This window comes from Ictidomys tridecemlineatus, chromosome 4, assembly GCF_052094955.1.
Source record: "Ictidomys tridecemlineatus isolate mIctTri1 chromosome 4, mIctTri1.hap1, whole genome shotgun sequence".
Classification (NCBI taxonomy): Eukaryota; Metazoa; Chordata; class Mammalia; order Rodentia; family Sciuridae; genus Ictidomys; species Ictidomys tridecemlineatus.
In genome coordinates, this window is record NC_135480.1 from 29,732,793 (window position 1) to 29,755,268 (window position 22,476).

General features: G+C 34.3%; 1 protein-coding gene across 1 annotated transcript in view; it reads right to left on the reverse strand.

Annotated features, from left to right (window-relative positions):
- Nucleotides 1-844: 844 nt before the first annotated feature.
- Nucleotides 845-22,476, reverse strand: part of Pdhx (pyruvate dehydrogenase complex component X) — a 68,299-nt gene continuing 46,667 nt past the window's right edge. The window contains exons 8-11 of the mRNA XM_078046241.1: nucleotides 18,491-18,549; nucleotides 14,875-15,033; nucleotides 9,717-9,781; nucleotides 845-7,364 (exon numbers count right to left, since the gene is read on the reverse strand). Coding sequence (XP_077902367.1) covers nucleotides 7,106-7,364; nucleotides 9,717-9,781; nucleotides 14,875-15,033; nucleotides 18,491-18,549 — 542 coding nt within the window. The 3' untranslated portion in view covers nucleotides 845-7,105. The remainder of the gene's footprint in view (nucleotides 7,365-9,716; nucleotides 9,782-14,874; nucleotides 15,034-18,490; nucleotides 18,550-22,476) is intronic.

Here is a 22,476-nt window from a genome sequence, read left to right on the forward strand (position 1 = left end):
CCCTTTCAGAAGGCTAAAGAAATACATCACTTATCAATATGAAAATCCAGAAGAAACTAAAATGTCAGATTTCTGTGTTTTCAGCCACAGATTTACTTCTATGATACGTATAATAACTATAGAAGATGCTACTGGGAAGCTTATCAAGATATTTCCACTATACCAAAACAGCAGTGTGTCCCCAGCTAATGAGTCCTGTTAATGTGCTAAACTCTATAATTTTCTGTTTGATCTTGGACAAGGTTGCGACAAGGGCTGTTGACTTAATAACACATGCAGAGTATTTGCAACAATGCTTGGAACACAGTAAGCCAGCTATTAGAACTGGATTATTCTATTTTCATGGGTAGCATACGAAGTTTGAAGGTTTGTAGACACTAATGAGAACTAAGTAATTGGGTAAGTGAAAAAATTATATAGAAGTCCTGTAATTTCCAAATAAAATGACATTTTGGGCACTTTTGTTTTTGATGAATCCAAACTTACTTTACCAGTTTTTCCATTTTTAAGACTTTTTTTTTTAAACAAAGTTATTCCTCTTGATATTTTCCAATGTTGCAATGGTTCATTCTAGAGAAGAAAAAAATATGCAAAACCCCTATACCCTATTGAATATTGCACTTCCATTTTGCCCAATTCATAAGCTCCTATAGCAAAGAACATTTTCTGAGTAGTAAAATGCAAAGCTCTTTTTGTCCAAGCAACTCCCTATATGAGCACATTTCCTTCTAATTAAAAATTTCTTATTGTAGTGATATGTACATGTACTGAGTCAAGGTCTTGGAAATAAACTGGGAGCCCCAAAATTCGGTTACTGAAATCAGAACAACAACAATAACAAAAATAGGATGGGAGTTGGTTTTAATAGCAATTTAAAAACATAGTTAAAAATGTTACCTTCTCTACATCTTGGGAGCAAATTTTTACCCCTTACACATCAGATAGAGCACTAATCTCTAGGGGATATAAAGAACTCAAAAAGCTAAACACTAGAAAAACAAATAACCCAATCAGTAAATGGGCCAAGGACATGAATAGACACTTCTCAAAAGAGGATATACAATCAATCAACAAATATATGAAAAAATGTTCATCATATCTAGCAATTAGAGAAATGCAAATCAAAACTACTCCAAGATACCATCTCACTCCAGTCAGAATGGCAGCTATTATGAAGACAAACAATAATGAGTGTTGGTGAGGATGTAGGGAAAAAGGTACAGTCATACATTGCTGGTGGGACTGCAAACTGGTGCAGCCAATATGGAAAGCAGTATAGAAAGATTCCTTGGAAAACTGGAAATGGAACCACCATTTAACCCAGCTATCCCTCTCCCAGCATACTACAGGGACACAGCCACATCAATGTTTATAGCAGCACAATTCACAATAGCTAAACTGTAGAACCAACCTAGTTGATGTTCAGTAAATGGACAAAGAAATTGTGGTATATATACACAATGGAATATTATTCAGCAATAAAAGAGAATAAAATCATGGCATTTGCAGGTAAATGGATGCAGTTGGAGAAGATAATGCTAAGTGAAGTTAGCCAATCCCCCCAAAAAACAAATGGCAAATGTTTTCTGATATAAGGTGACTGACTCATAGTGGGATAAGGAGAGGGAGTATAGGAAGAATAGAGGAAGTCTAGATAGAGCATAGAGGGGGAGGAGAAGGGAGGCCAGGGGGTTAGCAATGATGGTGGAATGTAATGGACATCATTATCCAAAGTCCATGTATGAAGACACAAATTGGTGTGAACATACTTTATATACAGAGATATAAAAAATTGTGTTCTGTATGTGTAATAAGAATTGTGATGCATTCCGCTATCATGTATTTAAAAAATAAAAGGAATTAAAAAATGTCACCTCCTCTGTGAAGTCTATTGTTGAAATGTATTCAGGTACATAAATATCCTTTATCTAATTTAGGCCGAGTGCAGTTAAGGGCTCTTAGCTATGTACAATAGGTGTTCACAACTGTTGAATGAATGTCTTTCAATATTTTATTTAAAAATAAATGTCTCTTCCAGCAAATGAGGTAATTTATTTGAAATGGAGTGACAATATTTTCTGAATACCTGAAACTGGACAGATTTCTACCCACAAAAGAGGTCTACCATGGTTTGCTATACAAAATGTCTTAACATTTCTTCTTATTCTAAATAATGAAATGTACACTTTACTTCTCATGTTCTGACAATCTCTTGTGCCAGTTATTAACTTAATTTCTTGAAGATTAAAAAATACCCTTTGAGGCCAGTTCTACTACAATAAAGACCATTTTAAAAAAACATTTCTCCTTTACAGCAAGCACACTATTCAGATTCCTCAGTGGAAGACACTGATAGTTCTGCTCATGCATAGCTGGTCAGCAGCTGTAGAACACCTAGTGATGATCTGGCCCTACTTTGAGTCCAGAATGGCAGCCTCAGTTGGCGTGATGATCACCTTCTCATGTCCCTAACATAGACACCATGTGTTCCAGACTCCCACCCTCAGTGGCATCCAAATTCCAGTACACTAGCTGAGGGTCCCTTGTGTCCTGGAGACTGGCTCCCTGTTTGCTTGGTGATCATGGACAAATCTGGCCTAGGCAACCCAATGAACTTCTCTGCCATCACCCATTGGTCCTGATTGAGAGGATGCTGACAGTTAATAGAAGCCTGGAATCTCTGAAATAAAAGATAAGTTAACTTTTAGCTTTAACTTGGACCAGATTCAAAACTATTTACAAAAGGTAAAATGTTCTATATATTTATTCTTACAGGCATTATAACACTCATTTTTTTTTTAGCTTCTATTTTTCTAAGCCTTCCATTAAAAGTATAAGGGGCTGGGGTTGTGGCTCAGTGATAGAGCACTTGCCTAGTATGTGTGAGGCACTGGGTTCGATTCCAGGCACTGCGTGTAAAATAAAATAAAGGACCACCGACAATTTAAAAAAAAATTAGAAAAAAAGAGTATGAGTCAAAGCACTTATCTTTAGCATTTCAGATTAATAGTAGTTGTTTATAATGAAAACAAAACCCCTTAGTACTTCTTATACACTTTCATTAGAAAGAGAAAGAAAATATGAAGGTGTGGTCATGTAATAAACATACTAGTGTTATCACTGAAGAACAAGACCTTCAGTAGAACCATCTCACCTGCAGTATCACAGTTCCGAAAGCTACATTTTGCAGCATGACAATTTGACCTTTTGTACCACAGAACTGAACTCAAACCCCTGTTGTGGAACCTGTGAGCTTTGGCCCTTTTGTGTAACCTCCAAGTATGTGTGTGTAATCTCTGACATTCTATGAAGGAGGTGTATCATTGCAAAACAGAATATACCTCCCACATAGAATGGAGGCAATTAAACAGGATAAGCTACCAGTACAATGACTCTTCCTAGTATCTTCATTTTATAGGTCAAAATACAGAAATAAGGTTTTTGCCAAGAGCACAGCAATTTATAGATAAAGCTGAAATTAAAATCCTCTTGATTTATGAGTATACAAACTTGGGAAGAAAAGAAAATCTTTAGATTTAAGTAAGTAGTTCTATTAGGAATGATGATAATTTATTACTATCCTGTAACTCCTGATACATAGCATTCCTTAGCAGGCTTATGATGAGGCAATGATATCAAGTATAACGTTAAAATTTACATAATCAAAGAAACAAAAAAAGCCGCTACTGAAAGAGGCTAATAGTTATATTTCAAAATGTATCTGTACACTATCTTATAATTTCAATTAAATGGTGCCTTCAATATTGTAATAGTAGAGAAATCATACTTTCCCTCTAGCCCTGTTTCCATCTTCCAACACCATTAGACACTAGAAAAAAAATTTAAAAACCCAACTATTTAAAATGACTTCATTGAAAAAACGATTGCTTTTTCTAATGACAAAAAGTTTAAATGTCAACTGAAATATCATCTGCTATACATAACTTATCAGCTTACTCTTTTTGATATTGGCAAATGTGAGCCAAGGGGAGCTGTGCTTTGGACAGGAAAGGACACCACTGCTGCTGTACTGTCTGATCAAATACACCCAGCCCATGTGTTCACAGCACACCACAGCATCCCTCTTTAAAGACACTGACCTATAGCAGATCTTAATCAGTGATTGCTTTCACTAGAGCAAAAACTTCTAGAAGATTCCTGCTGACCGGTGTCCTCTTCCCATTTTTACAAAAATTGCATATTAAGGCTGGATGAATCTTGAAAAAATTTTAACTCTGAATTGTTACTTCCTTCTTCAAAAATCCAAAGCTTCCCATTAAAAACATCATGTTTACATTAATGGCTAATTCTTACCCAGAGCACACTTGATTCTTTCATTTTGCTTTACCTGAGATAAAGCCCATCAGGATGCAATGTGCAATGAGGACACATTTTCCTTGGGAACTAAGATTTAAGTGCCATTTTAATTCTTCTTGCATATTCTCACTATAATATACATTAACTCACAGCACCACCTATCTGTCAATGAAATAGTAGAAAACAAGGTTTACTTCCCACATAATGGCCACATGGCTGGTCTATACAATTTATTGTGAAATTAAGTCCAAAGCTTAAAAAAGAAGATAATCTAAAAATAGAAGTTCCATTTGACATTTTATAAAATACCTTTCTAATGGTACATATAAATGTCTTGGTCATGTTTTAAGTAAAAGTCTGATCAGCAAGATTCATATGATTTTAATCTAGCACAAAACAATGAATAAAAAATATTAACTAGAAGTTGCAATTAGGGAGAAGCAGACTTATAAATCCCAATAATCACGGGTATTTTCATGCCTAAGTGTTAGCTGGAATGTGTGTGGCTTTTCCTTAGAAATATCTTAGTCATTTCCTGTTTAAATAGGAAACAAGGAAGACAGTTACAGCATTTCATTTTTCTATCTTTTCTGTGTTTTGTTTTTGTTTTTGCAGTGCCAGGAATTGAACCCAGGGCCTCATGGGTACTAAGCTAATGTTCTACCCCTGGGCTACATTCCCAGCCCTATCCTTGCTGTGTGATACCTATATTAGAACTAAATCAGTATAACGTGGAAGGGATTGCTGCTTCACGCACAGTCCAAATCAAGTACACATATTCCTTTCTCAAACCAGCATTATTCTTTGATGTTACACTGTAATCAAATTCTTTTTACTGGTTACATGAACAGACCAGCTGTGTTATCCACAAAGAATTAAAATGTCTTCACCTGACACCACATGTGTGTGCAGTTCACAATAGTTCTACAAGACAGGTTGAGGTGGGCATAACCACCCATCTCAACTACAGGGAAATGGTACACTCTGTTTATGGACATTAGTCCATGGAAAACAGAACTCCAAGTCAAAGATTATTTATGGCTGTTTCATGCTCTAATGCTCAAAACAACCGGGAAAAAAAATAATCCCTCCAAATAATTTCCGCAAAACTAACTCTGGAGCTGGGTGCAGTGGCACATGCCTGTAATTCCATTGACTCAGGAGGCTGACACAAGATGATTGCAAGGTCAAGGCCAGCCTCAGCAACTTGGCAAGACCTTGTCTCAATAAACGATCAGAAACACAAAAAGAGCTGGGGATGTGGCTCAGTGGTAAAGCACCCATAGCTCATATCCCCAGTACCAACAAAATGCCACACCAAACCAACGATGACAAAAAAACTGACCTTGAAAATAATGTAATTTATAAAAGTTATTTTGAAAATTGCATTTGGTTACAAATTTCAGAAAGTTAATATGACAAAAGTTTCAAAGACTATTTTTAAGAATGGCTATTAAAATTGAGTAACTAAATTAAGGATTCTCTTAGCAATTAATACACTGAGGCATTAATTATTTTAGAAGACTCTTCTGTTAGGTCTTAATAGTTCATCATGTCATACCTAATGTAACTTGTACCATACAGTCTTTCTTCTGGTGATTTATGCCAGCAGATACTAGTGGGAGCCTTTCTGTGACTGGTGAATTAAATTACCATTCATTACCATCCAATTTAAATACAGTTATCTCACCAGCATAGCAGAGCTGCTAAACCAGAGAAGCTCTTCTAACATGATAATGCATCTGTTCTTCTTGAGTATTCTCTTCTACTCTTTCCAAAGTTTTACATTCCTTATCAGCTACTTTTCTAATATTATACTATTTCAATTCCCCATTTCCTCCTGTAGAGTTCCTTTTAAAATGTTCCTGAGAACTTACTAGTCTACTTCAAGGTTTTACTTCTATGTCCTAATATTCAAAGTAAAATAGAAATTTTTATACTTTCTCACATTTTATTGCACAATACAAACTTGATTAAAATGTACTAAGAAACAACATTTATGTTTAAGTCAATATTAACTTAAAGTGTATGGTAGGAGACAACAATTCATTTAAATATATTTCAACTCAGCATGAAGGCAAGCATTTACTTATGAAAGTTTAAATGAAGAAAGGTCCTTCACTGAATCAACCAACTTTTTTAGTTTCTTTCTCCATTTTTGTGCCTTTTATCTTCTTAAAAGTTCAGTGTTACAGAAGTGAAAAATAAGACTGATAGAAACATATATGGCTAAAACACTTATGGCTTTATATACATCAAGAATTTAATAATGTTGCCACAACCCCTGATACAGTGTGATCCTTATTTATTTACTACTATGCAGAATAAACTTCTGTACATATTAAATTGTTCAAGTATATCTACATCAGTGTTTGTAAAAAAGAGGTCCCACTGCTAACTCAGCAGAAATCTCTTTGAAGATTACTTCCAACTCCAACACAACTAAGGCAGAATGTTATTTTCGAATGTACAACATATTGTACATTCTAAAATATCCCAACATGTTCAAATGAGCCAAACGTAAACTATGATTTTTTTAATCTAGTTTAATACCCCTTCTGTACAGCACCAGAGGTTAAAAATGGATCTGGCTAAGTAATGTTCTTTTTCCTTTATTAGGAACATTTTATCTCTACTTATTTCTACAACAATAAACCCAAATTGAAAATAAAGACAACTTGGATCAAATGTTTTCCCCTTAAATAAATAACATTTACTTTCTTTCATACTTAAATATTTAATTATTTTCTTGGTAACAACTATTCAATTAGCCTCTTGATTTAGAGGATTAGGCAAGCCGGATAGGATTCTCTAGGTTTGCTTTAAAACTTTCTAGAAACTTGGTAGCCAGTTCGTCATCGACCACTCGACTGTCACTTGACATTGTGACTGTTATGAGTTGGTGCTGCTGCAGTTTGGCATTCCCCTCTTCATCTTCAGTGAGCTTGAGGACAGGTCGGAATCTCCCAACAGCCAAAATGCAAGCCTGTGGAGGGTTGATCACTGCAGTGAATTCATCGATGCCGAACATCCCCAGGTTGGAAATACTAGAGAGGGAAAAGGCAATAGAAGGTGGTACGTATGCAGCCAAAATGTTTTCCTTGAAGCACCTTTTTTTATTTTACTAAAAAACAGTACCTGTGCTACTGAACCTTCTATCGAGTTATTCAAAGACTAAAGGATATGTATCAGCACGCATGTGAACATTATATCTATTATCAAACATTTAGCATTGAACTGGAGGTCCTAGGCAGTGAAATATGGCAAGAAAAAGAAAAGGTATAAATAATAGGAAAAAAAAGGAATCGCTATAACTTGATTATGTACATGGAAAATTGAAGGTTCTAAAGATAAAGTATTAATAAGTGAATTTAAGTCACTAGATAAAAACATCATAATTATATATGTTACAATGATTAGATAATGAAATTGAAAAAATTGCCATTTATAATGGTATTAAATATCAAATATCAAGAAATAAATTTAATGAAATAACATGAGATCTCTACAAAGAAAATTGTAAAACATAACTGAAAGGACTCAGAAAACTCAACAAGACTCAATACTTGGAAGATGATAATTTTCCTCCAGTCAGTTAAGAGTTAATGGAATCAAAATACAACCAAGGTGGGGAGTATGTACACATGTGCTGTATGTATATATAAAATATATCAAATTGATTTTAAAATTTATTTGGAATATGAAAAGCTAGAAAAGATAATCTTTAGAGTAAAAAAAATTGAAAAATTTTCCTGAACATATATCAAAGCTATTATAGTTTAGTTATAACAGAACAAGAGACAGAAAACACAATAATTAAGCATACCAATACATACATGGTCATGTTCTCAATGCTATGGAGGAGAAATTAAATTTCAATATATGTTGGGTTCAATTAATATCCATATGAGGGAGGTAAAGAAAACCCTGACTTCTACTTCATTATCATGTAAAAATCCAATTTCAGATGACTATGATCTACATGTGAAAAGTAAAAATAGAGTGCTTCACAATGACCACATAGAAGAATTAACTTCATGACTATTGGTCAGGCAAAAAGTTCCCAACAAAATAAATAGTGCCAAACAAACAAACAAACAAACAAACAAAAAACTGATCAGTAGAAATCATTAAAATTCAGAACTTCTGTTCATTAAAAAAAAAAAAAAAAAAAAAATCACCAAGGAAGACAAAAGGCAAGCCACATAGGAAAAGGTATCTGAATTAGTACCTATCCTACAAAGGCCTGTGTATCTGGAAATAACAATAACTCCTACAAATAACTTTCAAATCTGGATGCAAGACTTCAACAGCACTTTATCTGATGAGATACCCAAATGGCTGATGCAAAAGTACTCAACCTTATTAACTGGCATTTCTCTGACAATAAAGAGCACCACTACACCCTAGAAGAATCATTAAAATTTAAAAGCTAACATTAAAATGTTGGCAAGAATGTAGAGCACTGGGAATTCTGAAATACTGCTGAAGGAAGTATAAATTTGTATAACCATTTTGGAAAATTATTTGGCAATATCTTAAATTAAAGCTTTTAATTCAAGAATTCTACCTTTGGGTCCATAGTGTCTATAAAGCAAAAATGTCATATAGTTACCATAATACACTAGTAAGAACACCCATTGTATCATTATTTTCAATAGTACCAATCTGGAAATATAATACCTATCAAGAGTAAAATGGACACTAGCACTTTTATACAACAGAATGCTATATTCTACAATAATGAATAAATGGCTGCTTCACATAACAATCTGGTGAATCTCTCAGACATTAGTGATGAGTGAAAAAAAAAATAACATTAGGCAATAAAGAATACATAGCATTTACATAAAACCCAAAACCAGCACAGTGGTTACCTTTGAGGGGAGGTGATAAAAGGAGGCTTCTAGGATATTAGTGATGTTTTCTATCTTTCTTTGGGTGATTACACAAGTTTCTTTACTTTATAAAATATTCAAGGTATGCTCAGTGCATTTTAAGTGTCTCATAGACACTTAAAAATACAGCTGATAATAACTAACACAGAGATCATAAATAGAAAATAGCTGAGGTTTATAAATGTATTTATAAATTCATTTAAAGTAAAAGCTCATTCTTTAAAATAAGATTTTAAGAACCTGAATATCATTTCGCGCTGGTCACTGTCCATTCAAAAGAATGTTTAGTTCAATGCTAATAGGTTCTTATAGCTAATAGGTTCTTATAACATGACTAGTCTAAAAAATATTTTTACATATTTTGTTACCTAAATAAATTATGTAATATTTTGCTTAGATTAAAAAAATGTTTCAGATAAATAAATAAAACAGGTTGACATGGACTTCATAAATTATATCTATTACTTTGATGCTACTAATAATTAAGAATTTAAATCTTACCTAAAAGATCCTCCTTGGTATTCTTCAGGTAACAATTTTCCATCTCTTGCTTTCTTTGATAATGCCTGAGGAAAACAAAAATGAAGCATGACAACAAAAGAATGTTATATATTTAATCATGTCACTTGTAATATTTGTACAGGCTATACTCTTACCTTTACTCTCACAACTTTACAACTTGTTAGATATATATACTTTTCTTTAATACAATTTTAAGAATAAACAAGTTACAGATAACCCAAGGAGCTAAAGTTCAGCAAGTCCTTAATTTTTTTCAAATAACCCTGTATATCAATAATATGCATAATGTTTCAGTATCTTCTACATACACAAAAATTTTCCTTGTAAGACAAAAATTCTAAACAATGCATCTGCCAAAATTTATTTAATCATTTTCCTAGTGTTATAATTTGGTTCACTGATTTCTTCTGAACTATTCCAGATAAATTTTCAGAAATGGAATTATAGTACACCTCAGAGAACGGCTTTTTTTTAAAGTTCTGGAAACCATAGGTGAAACATTTCCTGAATGAACCAGTCACAAGGAATATAAAAATTACTAGTTTCACATCACACTTTTTATACTGATTTCTAAAAACTGAGGGAAATGCCAGATGACATAGGCATTTAGAACACTAGTTAAAGTTTCCTCTCACTTGTACTTGAAATTTACTGTAGTTCTGTCAACCTTTATTTCTCAATGCTTCAAAAGCAAAGGACAGAGGTTGAGTCATTATACACAAAAACTAATCATTAATTTATGAGGGGAAGGGTAGAAAAAAAAAGTAAAGTCAGTCATTTGGGTAGATGAAATAAATTTGGGGCTTACTTAATACTTTGTATTACTTAGCCAACATGTAATACTATTACAATTACAGTTGAGAACTATTTAATTTTAAACCATAAACAACTTAAGTCCAAAAGTGATCAACACATTATTGTGACTTACTGCCAACTGAAACAATTAGAAATTTGGATAGGGTTACTTATAATTCTACATGAATTTAAAGTGAAAATGAAGATAAGCTTTGACTTGTATAATGCTTGGAACATTAGAACAATTTACAAACATATTATCTTTGGCCTTTAAGCAATACAATTATGCACATGATTTGAACAAACATGTATCACATGAACTTTGTAAGACTTTTTTTTTTTTTTAAAGGCAGATGATCTCAACAGATCCCAGTGAATTACCAGGAAGGAATAAATATTCATTTATTTATTTATTTTTACATGAGCTCTATCATTATTATTTTTTGCATTACAATTCTTAATACACCTTTATACCACAATTTATCATATCTCTGTATACAAGTCTCTGTAGATCATCTATCAGCAGGATATATCTGTCAATGAACTTTTATGAGACCAAAATATGTATAAAGTCTGCTGATTCTGAAAATTTGTAATTCTAACTGGGATCTCCTGGAAATGTGAACTTTAAAACTAAGTGCATGTTACTTGAAGAATCCAGCTGAAAGGAAAAGAGGCTAGCAAATATTTCTACAATAGTTCATAACCTTTGCTAATTTATTCAAAAAAATTCACTGGGTCCTTATGAGGTAAACTTTGTCTCTGCCTTTTAAACTTTTACAATTAATGAAGAATTAAACTTAGCATGGGATCTAGGGCTTTCTACTACGTTACTTTATTCATGGAATTACACAGTTGAACTTGGTTGGCACCTGCAGTTACTACTGATGGTCAAAAAGTGCACAGGTAGCACAAGTGTCTTTAATGAGGGATCCACAGATCTACAAACTCTTCAAAAATTATCAACAAAAGTTTTTATTGAAAAAAAATTTTAAATAAGTTCATTGAGAAACACCAAAGCACAGGAGAGTGCAAATATTACTGAAAGAAAAAAATGCAGCTATACTTGGATACCCAGGCAGATGCTGTTTTCTGCAGAGCAGGACAGATTCCATTATGATCTTGCTTTATTTGCATTGAGCCCAAATCTTTATTGGATATGAAGGACACACACACACACACACTCACTCACTCTCTCTCTCTCTCTCTCTTTTTAGGTTTCTAATATAAACTCTAGTTCATATATTAAAACAGACACATGCATATAGTCTCTCTCTCTCTCTCTTTCTAATATAAACTCTAACTCATATATTGAAAGAGATGCATTCACATGCATATAGACACAAACATATGCTCAAGGTTTCTAATTGTTGCATAAATGCTTTTTAATGACTGCTATTTCACAGCAGCTAAATGAACATTATCCTTGTGAAAAAGACATAAAACACATAGTTTTAAAGCCATAGTTACAACAATACCACCCCAAATTTATTTATTTTTTAAAAAATCATGTTTATAACTTCTAAACCATTTCAGCAAGAAGCTAATTTTGGAAAAAATCAGGTCTCTCGCTCTGTACACTAAAGAACTGCTATGCTAATATACCAAGCATGGTGCCTGCTTCTCAAGAAAAGCCTCAGGGTGTCTCCAAGCCACCTTATTCCTGAATGGAACCAGGGGTGATTATACAGATAAAGTTTGTTATGCTTTGCACAATGTGATCCATGGGCTTGGCATGAGACATGACCAGCAAAAGTGCTCCATACAAGGATGTATGGGGTAGACCAATCAAATCCAATTATTTGGCAACTAGGAGCAAGAGAAAGAAAAAGTGGTGCCAAACAAGGAGAATTGGGAAAGTAAATAAATAAAAAAGAAAGTAAACAGTAAGAAGGAAGAGAGAGGTAGTATGGAGTAGAGGTGATTAAGGACGAGATCTAGGATCAAACTGGCTAGGTTTAAATAAATCCTCACTGCTACCATTACATCACCCTGGGCTAACGGGATTAAATGAAATACTGAACCCAGTGCCTGGCACATCAGAGGATCAAGAGAGGAATGTTGATCACAGACAGCAGGGTGGGAAAGAAGCAGGTAGAATGGAAAGCACAGAGGAGTACTCAAAGCTTAGCAAGCCTTAGAGGTGCCAAGTACTAGGAAATGTTCAAGGACTACCAGGGACCATTAGATTCCAAAGGTTCTGACTGCCTTCCCACTGCAGTCAGGCCCCGCTGGAGGCTGCTCAGAGTGCCTCACTATCTCTAAAACTTAGGCTCTTTCAGGACTCAAGGAAAGAGAATGCCGTTTTACATATTACAGTTGCTAAACTGCTACACTGCCCAGAAACAAAGAAACCATACACATGGTTCATTTTTAAAATCTAATGAAGGGCTGGGGATGTGGCTCAAGTGGTAGCACTCTCGCCTGGCATGAGAGGGTAGCTGGTTTCGATCCTCAGCACCACATAAAAATAAAATAAAGATGTTGTGTCAACTGAAAACTAAAAAATAAATATTAAAAAATTCTCTCTCTCTCTCTGTTAAAAAAATAAATAAAATCTAATGAATATGAACGTAAATCTCTAGGTCTATTGTTAAGGTCGGTAACTAACATTTAGATAGTACCTTATACTTCACGTGTAATCATCACTTAATCTCATTTGAACTTCACAACAACACTGAAATGCATGTATTCTCAGTGCTGCTGAGAAACTTTGATGAATAAAAGGCATGTATACAGCCCCTGTATCTGCTAATTCACTTTCCACAGCTTCAGTTAGTTACCCATGGTTAACCTCAGTCTGCAATTACTAAATGGAAAATTTGAGACATAAACAGTAAGTTTTCAACTGTCTGCTGTTCTGAATAGCAGGATAAAATCCTGAACCAACCATCCTGTCCAGGGCATGAATCATCCCTTTGTCTAGTACATGTACACTACATATATGTACCTCCCCACCAGTCACTCAGCTTATCTTGGTACTAGATCAACTGTCCCAGTATCATAGTGCTTATATTCAAATAATTCTTATTTTACTGAAAAATGGAAGCCCTAGGGGCAAGAATAGTGATGCTGGCCATTTTATTATAATATATTATTGTAACTATTCTACTTCATTATTAGTTGTTAATCTCTTACCATGCTTAATTTATAAATTAAACTTTATCATGGGTATGTAGGTATAGGAAAAAAAAACCCAGCATATTTTTTAGGGTTGTTTCATGCATCTACTGGAATACATTCCCATGTGGGATAAAGGGAGATCACTGTACAATATCTCAGTAAATCAATCTGTTACTTTGACTTTTGACTTGGACAAATTAATATGACCCTTCAATTAAGAAAAAGTTGCATTTTCACCCATGCACACATACTCTACAAATCTTTAAAAGAGTAAAAAAGCACCTTAAAATATCAACTACATTGAGTTTACCTTTAATTACATCTAAGTCTAAAATTCAAGTAAGCTCAACATTTAGGGGTATGCATTTAAAACCAAAATAAACTTCCATCCACTTATTTATTTTGGTCAAAGAGTCTTACACATTTATACTGTCAGCTCACCAAATAAGTCTTATCTTCTTTTTATTCATCTTATAACTTGTTCTACCACTAAACATATAATAGGTCCTTACTAGATGGAAAAAGAAAATAAATCAGCTACTCAAATGAACCTGAAGATTTCAATATATACACTTTAAGACCTATGATACTTCAGCCAAGAAATACCCTTGCAAATTACTGAGGCTGTAAAGGCTGACCTACTGCCTGTATTCCTGCTTATTCAACAAGATTTTTAGTGAAATCAGATTCCTCCATATTGAAGCTAAAAAAGAAAACTGCTTTTCAAGATATAGGAAAAACAAAGTACCTTGCTTCTGGAATGCTAAGTACTTTTACTGGTCTCAATTTTAAAGAGGAAATGAATAAAATAAACTTTACGAATGGAATATTGTTAATACTGAGGTCTGGCTATGATTATTTCATAGAAATGTAGTTTCAGCTTTATTTCAACTTTAAATAACCTAATACTATCTTAAGCAGCATCTTTAGAATTGAATTCTGGATTCTGTGAAATAAAGCTTGTATCTGGAACTTTTTAATAAAGTAGCCTTCTTATTTATCTATATTTCACTTCTGAGTTTTTGATTATTAAATTTTCTTAAATTGGGTCATATCTGAATAAACACTTAAAACATTTATAATACACAGATGAGAATCATTTGAAATATCCCCTCCCCCACAAATTACGGTGTAACCAGAATGTTAAGACTTTATTGGAAAGGAATTAAGTGAAAGGATCTGCTAACAATTTGAAAGCATAGTATTTGTTATGACATACCTTTACAGAGTCAGCAATTTCCTGTATACCTTTAGCAGCAGCATCTTTTATGATTGGTGTAATCAAACCTTTATCTGTTGCCACAGCCACTGAAATGTCAATAGAGGGCAGTTGCTTTGGGCCCTCTCCATCCCAGCTTACATTTACTCCTGGCACTTGCTGGAAGCAGAAAAAAACATGTTATTAAAACTTTAGACTGAGGTGGTTACAGAAAAATAATTAACATTTTATCTATTTTCCAAAGTGAATATAGTTGGATAGAAGAAAATACATAACATGGTTCCAATCTCTATGTTGTTTATTATTTATGTTTAAGAAAAATAATTTTTTTAAACACATATTTTTTGAAGCAAGCTTGAGGAAATCCTGATGGTGTATGTTCTGATCTTTTTACATCATGGCTAAAAAAGGGTTTCCTTTATTAAAACTAATTGCCAGAAGGCAGTTAATGATCATTATGCTTCCTGCCTCATGATATGCAATATGACCTTGAGGGGGAGAAGGGAGCAGAAAGGGTTAGTGATATTCAACTACATTCCTTTGGCATAAAGGAAGCCTGACTTTTTAGCACAGCTCTGGAGTATATATTAGCAAACCCTCAATACATGACTACCCAATTTAAAGAGGTTTCCCAAGCTTCATAAGATACATACTACGTATGAGCATGTACACATTTAACATACAAACAACTATATTGAAAGATGGAGGGAAAAACAGATGGGATGACTATATGCATGGAAACAGTGCATTGTGTCAAATATCACAAGATGAGAGAGAAATGAAAATAGACATAAAAAGCTAATTTCTCATCCCCCAAATTCTTTTTTTTAATGTATTTTTAGTTGTCAACAGATATTTATTTTAGTTATTTATATGTGGTGCTGAGAATCAAACCCAGGGCCCCATACATGTCAGTAAGTGCTGTGCCAGTGAGCCACAACCCCAGCCCTCATCCCCAAAACTCTTTTGCTTTCTACAGAATAAGATCCAAGCTGTTCACTATGCCATTTAAGAACGGCGGTGCACAATTTTGATTCCACAGTACTGATGTCATTTTACTTGTAATGACTTCCCTAAGATGAATTCTCTCTTGGTCCAACCTCTCACTGCCATGCTGGGCTTGTGCACTTTTCAGGATGGCCTTCACATCATTTCTTCATTGCTCTTTACATTTCTCCATCTTTTAAGGCTCAGGCCATTCATTCAATCAACAATGAGATAATGTCAAAATAAAAAATGAGGTTCAAACCCCTGTAAGATTTTTAAATTCTGACAACACTAAAGTAAAACTAAAACCCAAGCCAAACCAAAAACCCCTCACAAATGAAGACTATCTGGCAAATAAATTCAATTAGGAAATTATGTAATAAAAAACCATGGGACACGGTCTAAGTTGCATCCAAAGCAAAATTTATTATAATCTTAAGCCTTGTTAATAAAAATAGAATTAAAATGAATTACACATTCAGTTTTCTAACCAAATATTTCTAACCAAATGAGTCTAAGAAAATAAAGGAAAAATTGCAAAATAAAATAAACTGAAAACACAAAACATGCAATTATAGAAACAATACAGAGTTTCAAATAGCTTCGGACAATGAGGACATTTAAATAATTATAAGAAATAAATTTAAATGATGCTAAGCTAATAAGTTTGAGAATATAGATGCAAAAGTTGATTTTTCTGGGAACATACAAGTTTTCATAATTGGTTTAAGATAAAATTAAAAGTTAAAGAGATCAATAACTATAGGGGAAAAACATAGAAAAACAGCCAGGATGCCCTCCTCAAAACAGAACTAGGTTCAAAATTTCACTGGTGAGTTCTATAAAACTTTAAGAAATAAAAATCCTTATTGAAATGAGCACAGAGAAAACAAATAAAAGAAAGACCTGACAAAGCTAGTATAACATTTAAATCATAATTACTTATAGTTTCTGATATACAAAAGAAACTTAGCAAACAGCTAATGACCACTAGAGAGTCATTTTTAGGGAGTATAAAAATGATTTGTGATTAGAAAAGTCATTACTATAGTTCAAAATATTTGGTTAAGAGAAAAGCCATATGACATCAAAAAAAATGTTGAAAAGGCTTGCCTTCAAAGTTCTCCATTATTGTATTTTTTGAGAAATAAAAATGAATCCATTTTAAGTGCAATTCAAATATGTTATTAAACAAGTAGCAACTTAGAAAACAGCCTCATTACAGAGAGAAGGCAGGATGGAAAATGGCATTGAGTGGGAAGGCAGGAAGCTGGGCTCTAGATTACATCTCCAGCCAGCCACCTCCACTCCACCTGTCTTCTTGCTAGCCAAACTGCAACACCTATTAGGCTCCTCAAACTTAACACACCCAAAAGCAAACTAGAGACTCCCTACCTCAAACTTGCTTCTCTCCCCGTTTTCCCAGTCTTAGTAATGGAGTAAGTCTACCCATCCCACTGCTTGAAAAGAACTCCTTATTTTTTCTCCTAGGTCCCATATCAAATCCATTATTAAGGGCCCTTGGCTCTACTTCTGAAATGTAACCAAAACCTCCCTTCACTGCAGCTCCACTGCTACCCCAAGTCGGAGCCACGGTCATCTTCTGCAGCCTCCTCACTGGCTACAGTCACACATGACCAGAGCAGCCTCCCACCTCTAAAAGTAAGTCTGATCACATTAGTCCTTTGCTTAAAACTTCCAAAAGCATCTTTCTCATTCATAATAAAAGCACTAGTCTTCACCACGGCTGAGAAGGCCTCAAAGAGGCCTTTGGTTTCCCTTTGAATCCTTCTTTTTTGCTTCTTTAAAAATCTCTCCACTCTGTCCACTCTTGACACACTACACCCTCAGGGCTGTGACTCTGGATAACACAACACAGTCCTCGGAGCCTCTGGTTTGCTGCTCCCTTGTCTGGAGTGCTCCTCCACCACATACCTAGTTTGCTCACTCCCCCTCTTTTGTTGATTCCTGCCTCTGTTATCTGTAGCCTTGCCAGAGAGGCTTTCCTTAACTCTTAAAAAACAGCACCTAGTATTTTGGCTCTTTATCCTGCTTTCTTTTTCTCCTTAACATTTTCACCACCTGACATGTTTACTGGACCCCTTCTAGAATATCATACCCATGAGAGCAGAAACTACATAGGCTTTTGTTCATTACTCTCTAATGCTTAAATGCTTAAAATATATTTAGCATAAGACAGTGGTTCAATTAGTATTTGTTTTTTTAACCCAGGACCCTTTAACCACTGAGCCATATTTATTTTAAGATAAGGTATCACTAAGTTTTTTAGGGCCTTGCTAAGTTGCTGAGCCTGGCCTTGAACTTGTGATCCTCCTGCCTCAGCCTCCCAAGTAGCTGGGATTATAGGTGTGCACCACCATACCCGGTTCTTCAATTAGTGTTTGTTGATTAAATGATCTTTAAACTGCTAATATTAGTTTGTGAGCCCCTTTAATTTTCAATTTCTTCATCTGTAAAACAAAGGAGTGAGATTAAATAATAGGATATTTCTAGCAATAAAATCATAAAATTTTTGTTACTTAAAAATGAGTTTTATTCTTTTTTTATAAAAATCTCATGACATGAGACTATTTTAGAAGCCAAAATTATTTTGGGGTTTGTCACTTACTTTAAGAGTAACAGCTGCTGCCTTGATGATAAAGTCATTTACTGACACTTTAATGTCATCTGAAAGAAAAATAAACATTAAAATTAGTATTCACATTAAAACTTTTACCACTGACCTTTACAATGTCAAACTTGTAAATTATGAACTGCTCTGACAAACAATGATAAAAATATCATAGAATGTAAATTTCCCCTAATGAGAAAAACTTATGTTTATACGATTCCTAGATAAAGAATAAATGTAAAAGCTCACTTCTAGGGACTGAGGGTGTATCTTAAAGATAGATCAATATAAGCCTAGTATGCTCAAAACTTTTGATTCAATTCCCAGCACCCCCCTCCCCCCGGCCACATACACATATAATATCATTTCTGGATCTTTATTACAATTTTTTAAAAGTACTTGGATATTATGCACGAGAAGTTTAAGGATATATAACGACTATAATTAGAAAGAAAGGAACCAACTTCCATATCTCTAAAAAGACAAACGTTATCTCTGTGTTGTTTGTAACCAGGAAGTTTACAAGATGATTCTTTTTTTTCCCTCTTTCTCTTCAAATGTCCTTATTCTGTGCATGCTTTGTAATATATTAACTATAGTAGAAGAGCAGTATATGTAAATGCTTTAGGCAAACAATTATATGTATTTATAGGGTATGTTCAAAAATTACTTCTTACTAATGGGGGTAAAAAGAATTTAGGATGGCCACAATATTAAACAAGAGCTTCTTTTAAACTCAAGACGACAGGATATGGCAAATGCCAAAGATGAAGCAATGTTGGCATAGGTCCTAGTGCAATGAATAAAATGAGGTTCTCTGTCTAGATTTATGGAGAATCCATTTGAATTTATTTCCTCCCAGTATACATAATGATTTTAAGATAAAGCTGGGGTCCCCTCCCTTTCCACAGAACTGATCAGAGCTAAAGTATTTGCTTTATATCTCTGCCTTTGCAATGGTATGAAGGTGTTGGAAAACATAAACCACACCCAATTCTTTCTTGCAAGAGATTCTAGAAAAAGATCTAGTCAATGGTATGTAGTAAGACACACATATCCTCTTACTATAGTATCATGGAATTTTATATGAACAATCGTTCTTTTCAGGTATGCTGGAGATTTTATAAAGAGATTAACTGCCAGGAACTGAAATACTGACAAATTGTCATAGTAAATGTTGGCTCCATGAGAGTATAGCTCTTCTAATTCGGATACCCAGAAACATACGAACATTCTGGTTTGTTTGTTTAAAACCCCTCTAGGAGTAGAAATATAAATAAATTTTCAGTGTTCAGAGACTTTTAATAGTAACACCACACAAAAGATTTGGCCTGAAAAACTCAAAATACATGCACATGTTTTACGAGTTCATTCCACTTCCTTGCACAGCTCCCCCAGTCTCTTTCTCACTTCACCTTCTCTCTGTAAGCATAGAGTGAAACTCTACAGCCACCTAGCTGCTGACTCCTAAATCTACTGGCTAAGCCCACAGTTCTCACCTGGAGTTCTGTCCTCACCGTATTCCAACACTTGTAAGCATTCTTGAGTTGATCAATTTCTTCACTTTGAAACACTTTCACTTACTACTTCCTGTGTCACCATTCTCTCGTGGGTTTCTTCACTGTCTACTCACTCAGTCCCCTCCTTTTAATGTTGGCATCACCCAAACAGAAACTTTTGGTTTCATGGTTTTGATACCATTTATATGATGCTGAATCCTCCAAATACTATTTCTATCCTAAGCTATTTGCATCTTCAGACTTGTACATCTAACGTCTCATGTGCTATTTCTACCTACATGGCTAACAGGCATCTCAATTCTAACATGTACAAAGGAGATTCTCCTCAAGTTCTTCTGTTTTTAACTTGTCGTTATTATAGAAATTTTGTACACTAATGACATTTACTGAATAGGAAACAGTTTGTAATGATGTACTAATAATGAAAAACAAATGTTTTCGTTGGCATATTGTTGTTAAAAAAGTAAAACATGGAACAAACTTTACAGATATTATATAACCTTATATAAGAAAGAGGAATTCAGATAATGTGGGTTCTCTGAAGACTCATGAGAAAATCCTTAATTTATCAAACTATGTAAAGATACTAAGTTAATCCGTAACTCCATTGAAATACTACTGCTTCTTGTCTCAGAAAGAAAACAGGAAAATTATTTATGACTAAGAAAGTATGATTGGAGATATGAGGGCTGCTTCCATAGTTAATTTTTTTGTTTTGTTTTAATTGGTTACACATGACAGTACAATGATCTTGACATATCATACATTTGAATCAGATAGGATATAATTTCTCATTTTTCCAAGTGTACAGATTGCAGAATTACATTGGTCATGCAGTCACGTATATACCCACAGCAATAATAATGTCTATTTTATAATTTTTTTTTTTCAAAAGGTATCCCTTTCTCCCGAATGGCCTTCCATTTGGTTCCTGTACCTTTAAACAGCAGTCAGTCTGTCTTCATATGAAATGCTGAAAGTCTGAATACAAACTGACTTATCACTCCTGCTTTTAGTCACAGTGTAGAAAGCTGCAAGAAAGTCATTCCCACCCTAACAGGGTGGAGAAAAAAGCAGGATAAATTACAAAACCCTAACTTTTCTGAACCGTTTAGGGAGCTGAGGGTACAAAGCCAAGAGATGAACTGAATGCCTAAGGCAGATAATCTGCTCTGAGGAGACCAACACAGGAAACGATTACCCACTGTCAGGGCACCGGAGTGTATAGGACAGAGTGTGTCACCAAGTGCATGAACAGACGGGGAAGATCAGCAGAGATGGAAACTATGAAAAACATCCAAGTGGAAATCCAGGGAGAAAAACACATGCTATCAACATAAATAATATTTTTTTGGTCAACTTTTATAGACTAAACATAGCAGAGAAAAGAATCTAAATTTCAAGTTACATAAATAAAAATTATCCAAACCAAAGCATAAGGAAGAAAAAAATGGTGCACCAAAAGAACAGAGCATCTAACATGTTCAGATAATCCAGTCTAACACTATAACTTGAATCTCAAAGAGAAAACACACGAAGTAGATACAGTTAATAATTCTGGAAATTTTCCAAAATTATGGTTAAAGACAATAAATAAGAAGCCAAGAAAAATCCAAACAGGATAAATATAATGAAGTGGGGGAGAAATCCTAGGTAATTAATAGTCAAATTGCTAATAGAGAAAATCTTGAAGAAAACAAGAAGGGGTAAAAGCATACACAGGGGAACAAAGATTAATAATAGCAGCAGACATTTTGCAAGCCAGAGGACAGTGGATGTTATCTTTAAAAGTTTGGAAACAAAAGACCCTTAACTCAAAAGTTTACACCTAGCAGAATTATGTTTCAAAAATGAAGGTGACATATCCTCCAGGATATTCTTCTTTAATCTAAAAAATTACAAAATAACAAGCACTGGTATGGATGGGAAGAAATTAGAACCCTCACACACACTGTTGACAGGAATGCAAAATGGTGAACCATACCTGGGCAACCAGGTTCTTCAGCAATTCCACCACTGGGGACATTTCCAAAAGATTTAAAAGCAGGAATTCAGAGATATATGTGCATTCCTGGCAGCACCATTCACAATAACAAAAGGTAGAAACAATCCATGTATTTACCAACAGATGAGTGGATGAACAAAATATACTGTGTATATAAAATGGCTTTTAAGGAAAGAAATTTGGATCTGTGCCAGTTCAAAATGAACCTTGAAAACATTACATTAAGTAAAATGATAAGCCAGTAAAACACCAAGTACTTTATGATTCCACTTCATGTGAGGTGCTTACAGTAATCAAATTCAGAAAGCAGGACCAGGCACAGTCACGCCTATAATCTCAGCAGCTCCTGAGGCTGAGGCAGGAGGATTGTGAGTTCAAAAGCCAGCCTCAGCAAAAGCGAGGTGCTAAGCGACCTCTGTCTCTAAATAAAATACAAAATAGGGCTGGGGATATGACTC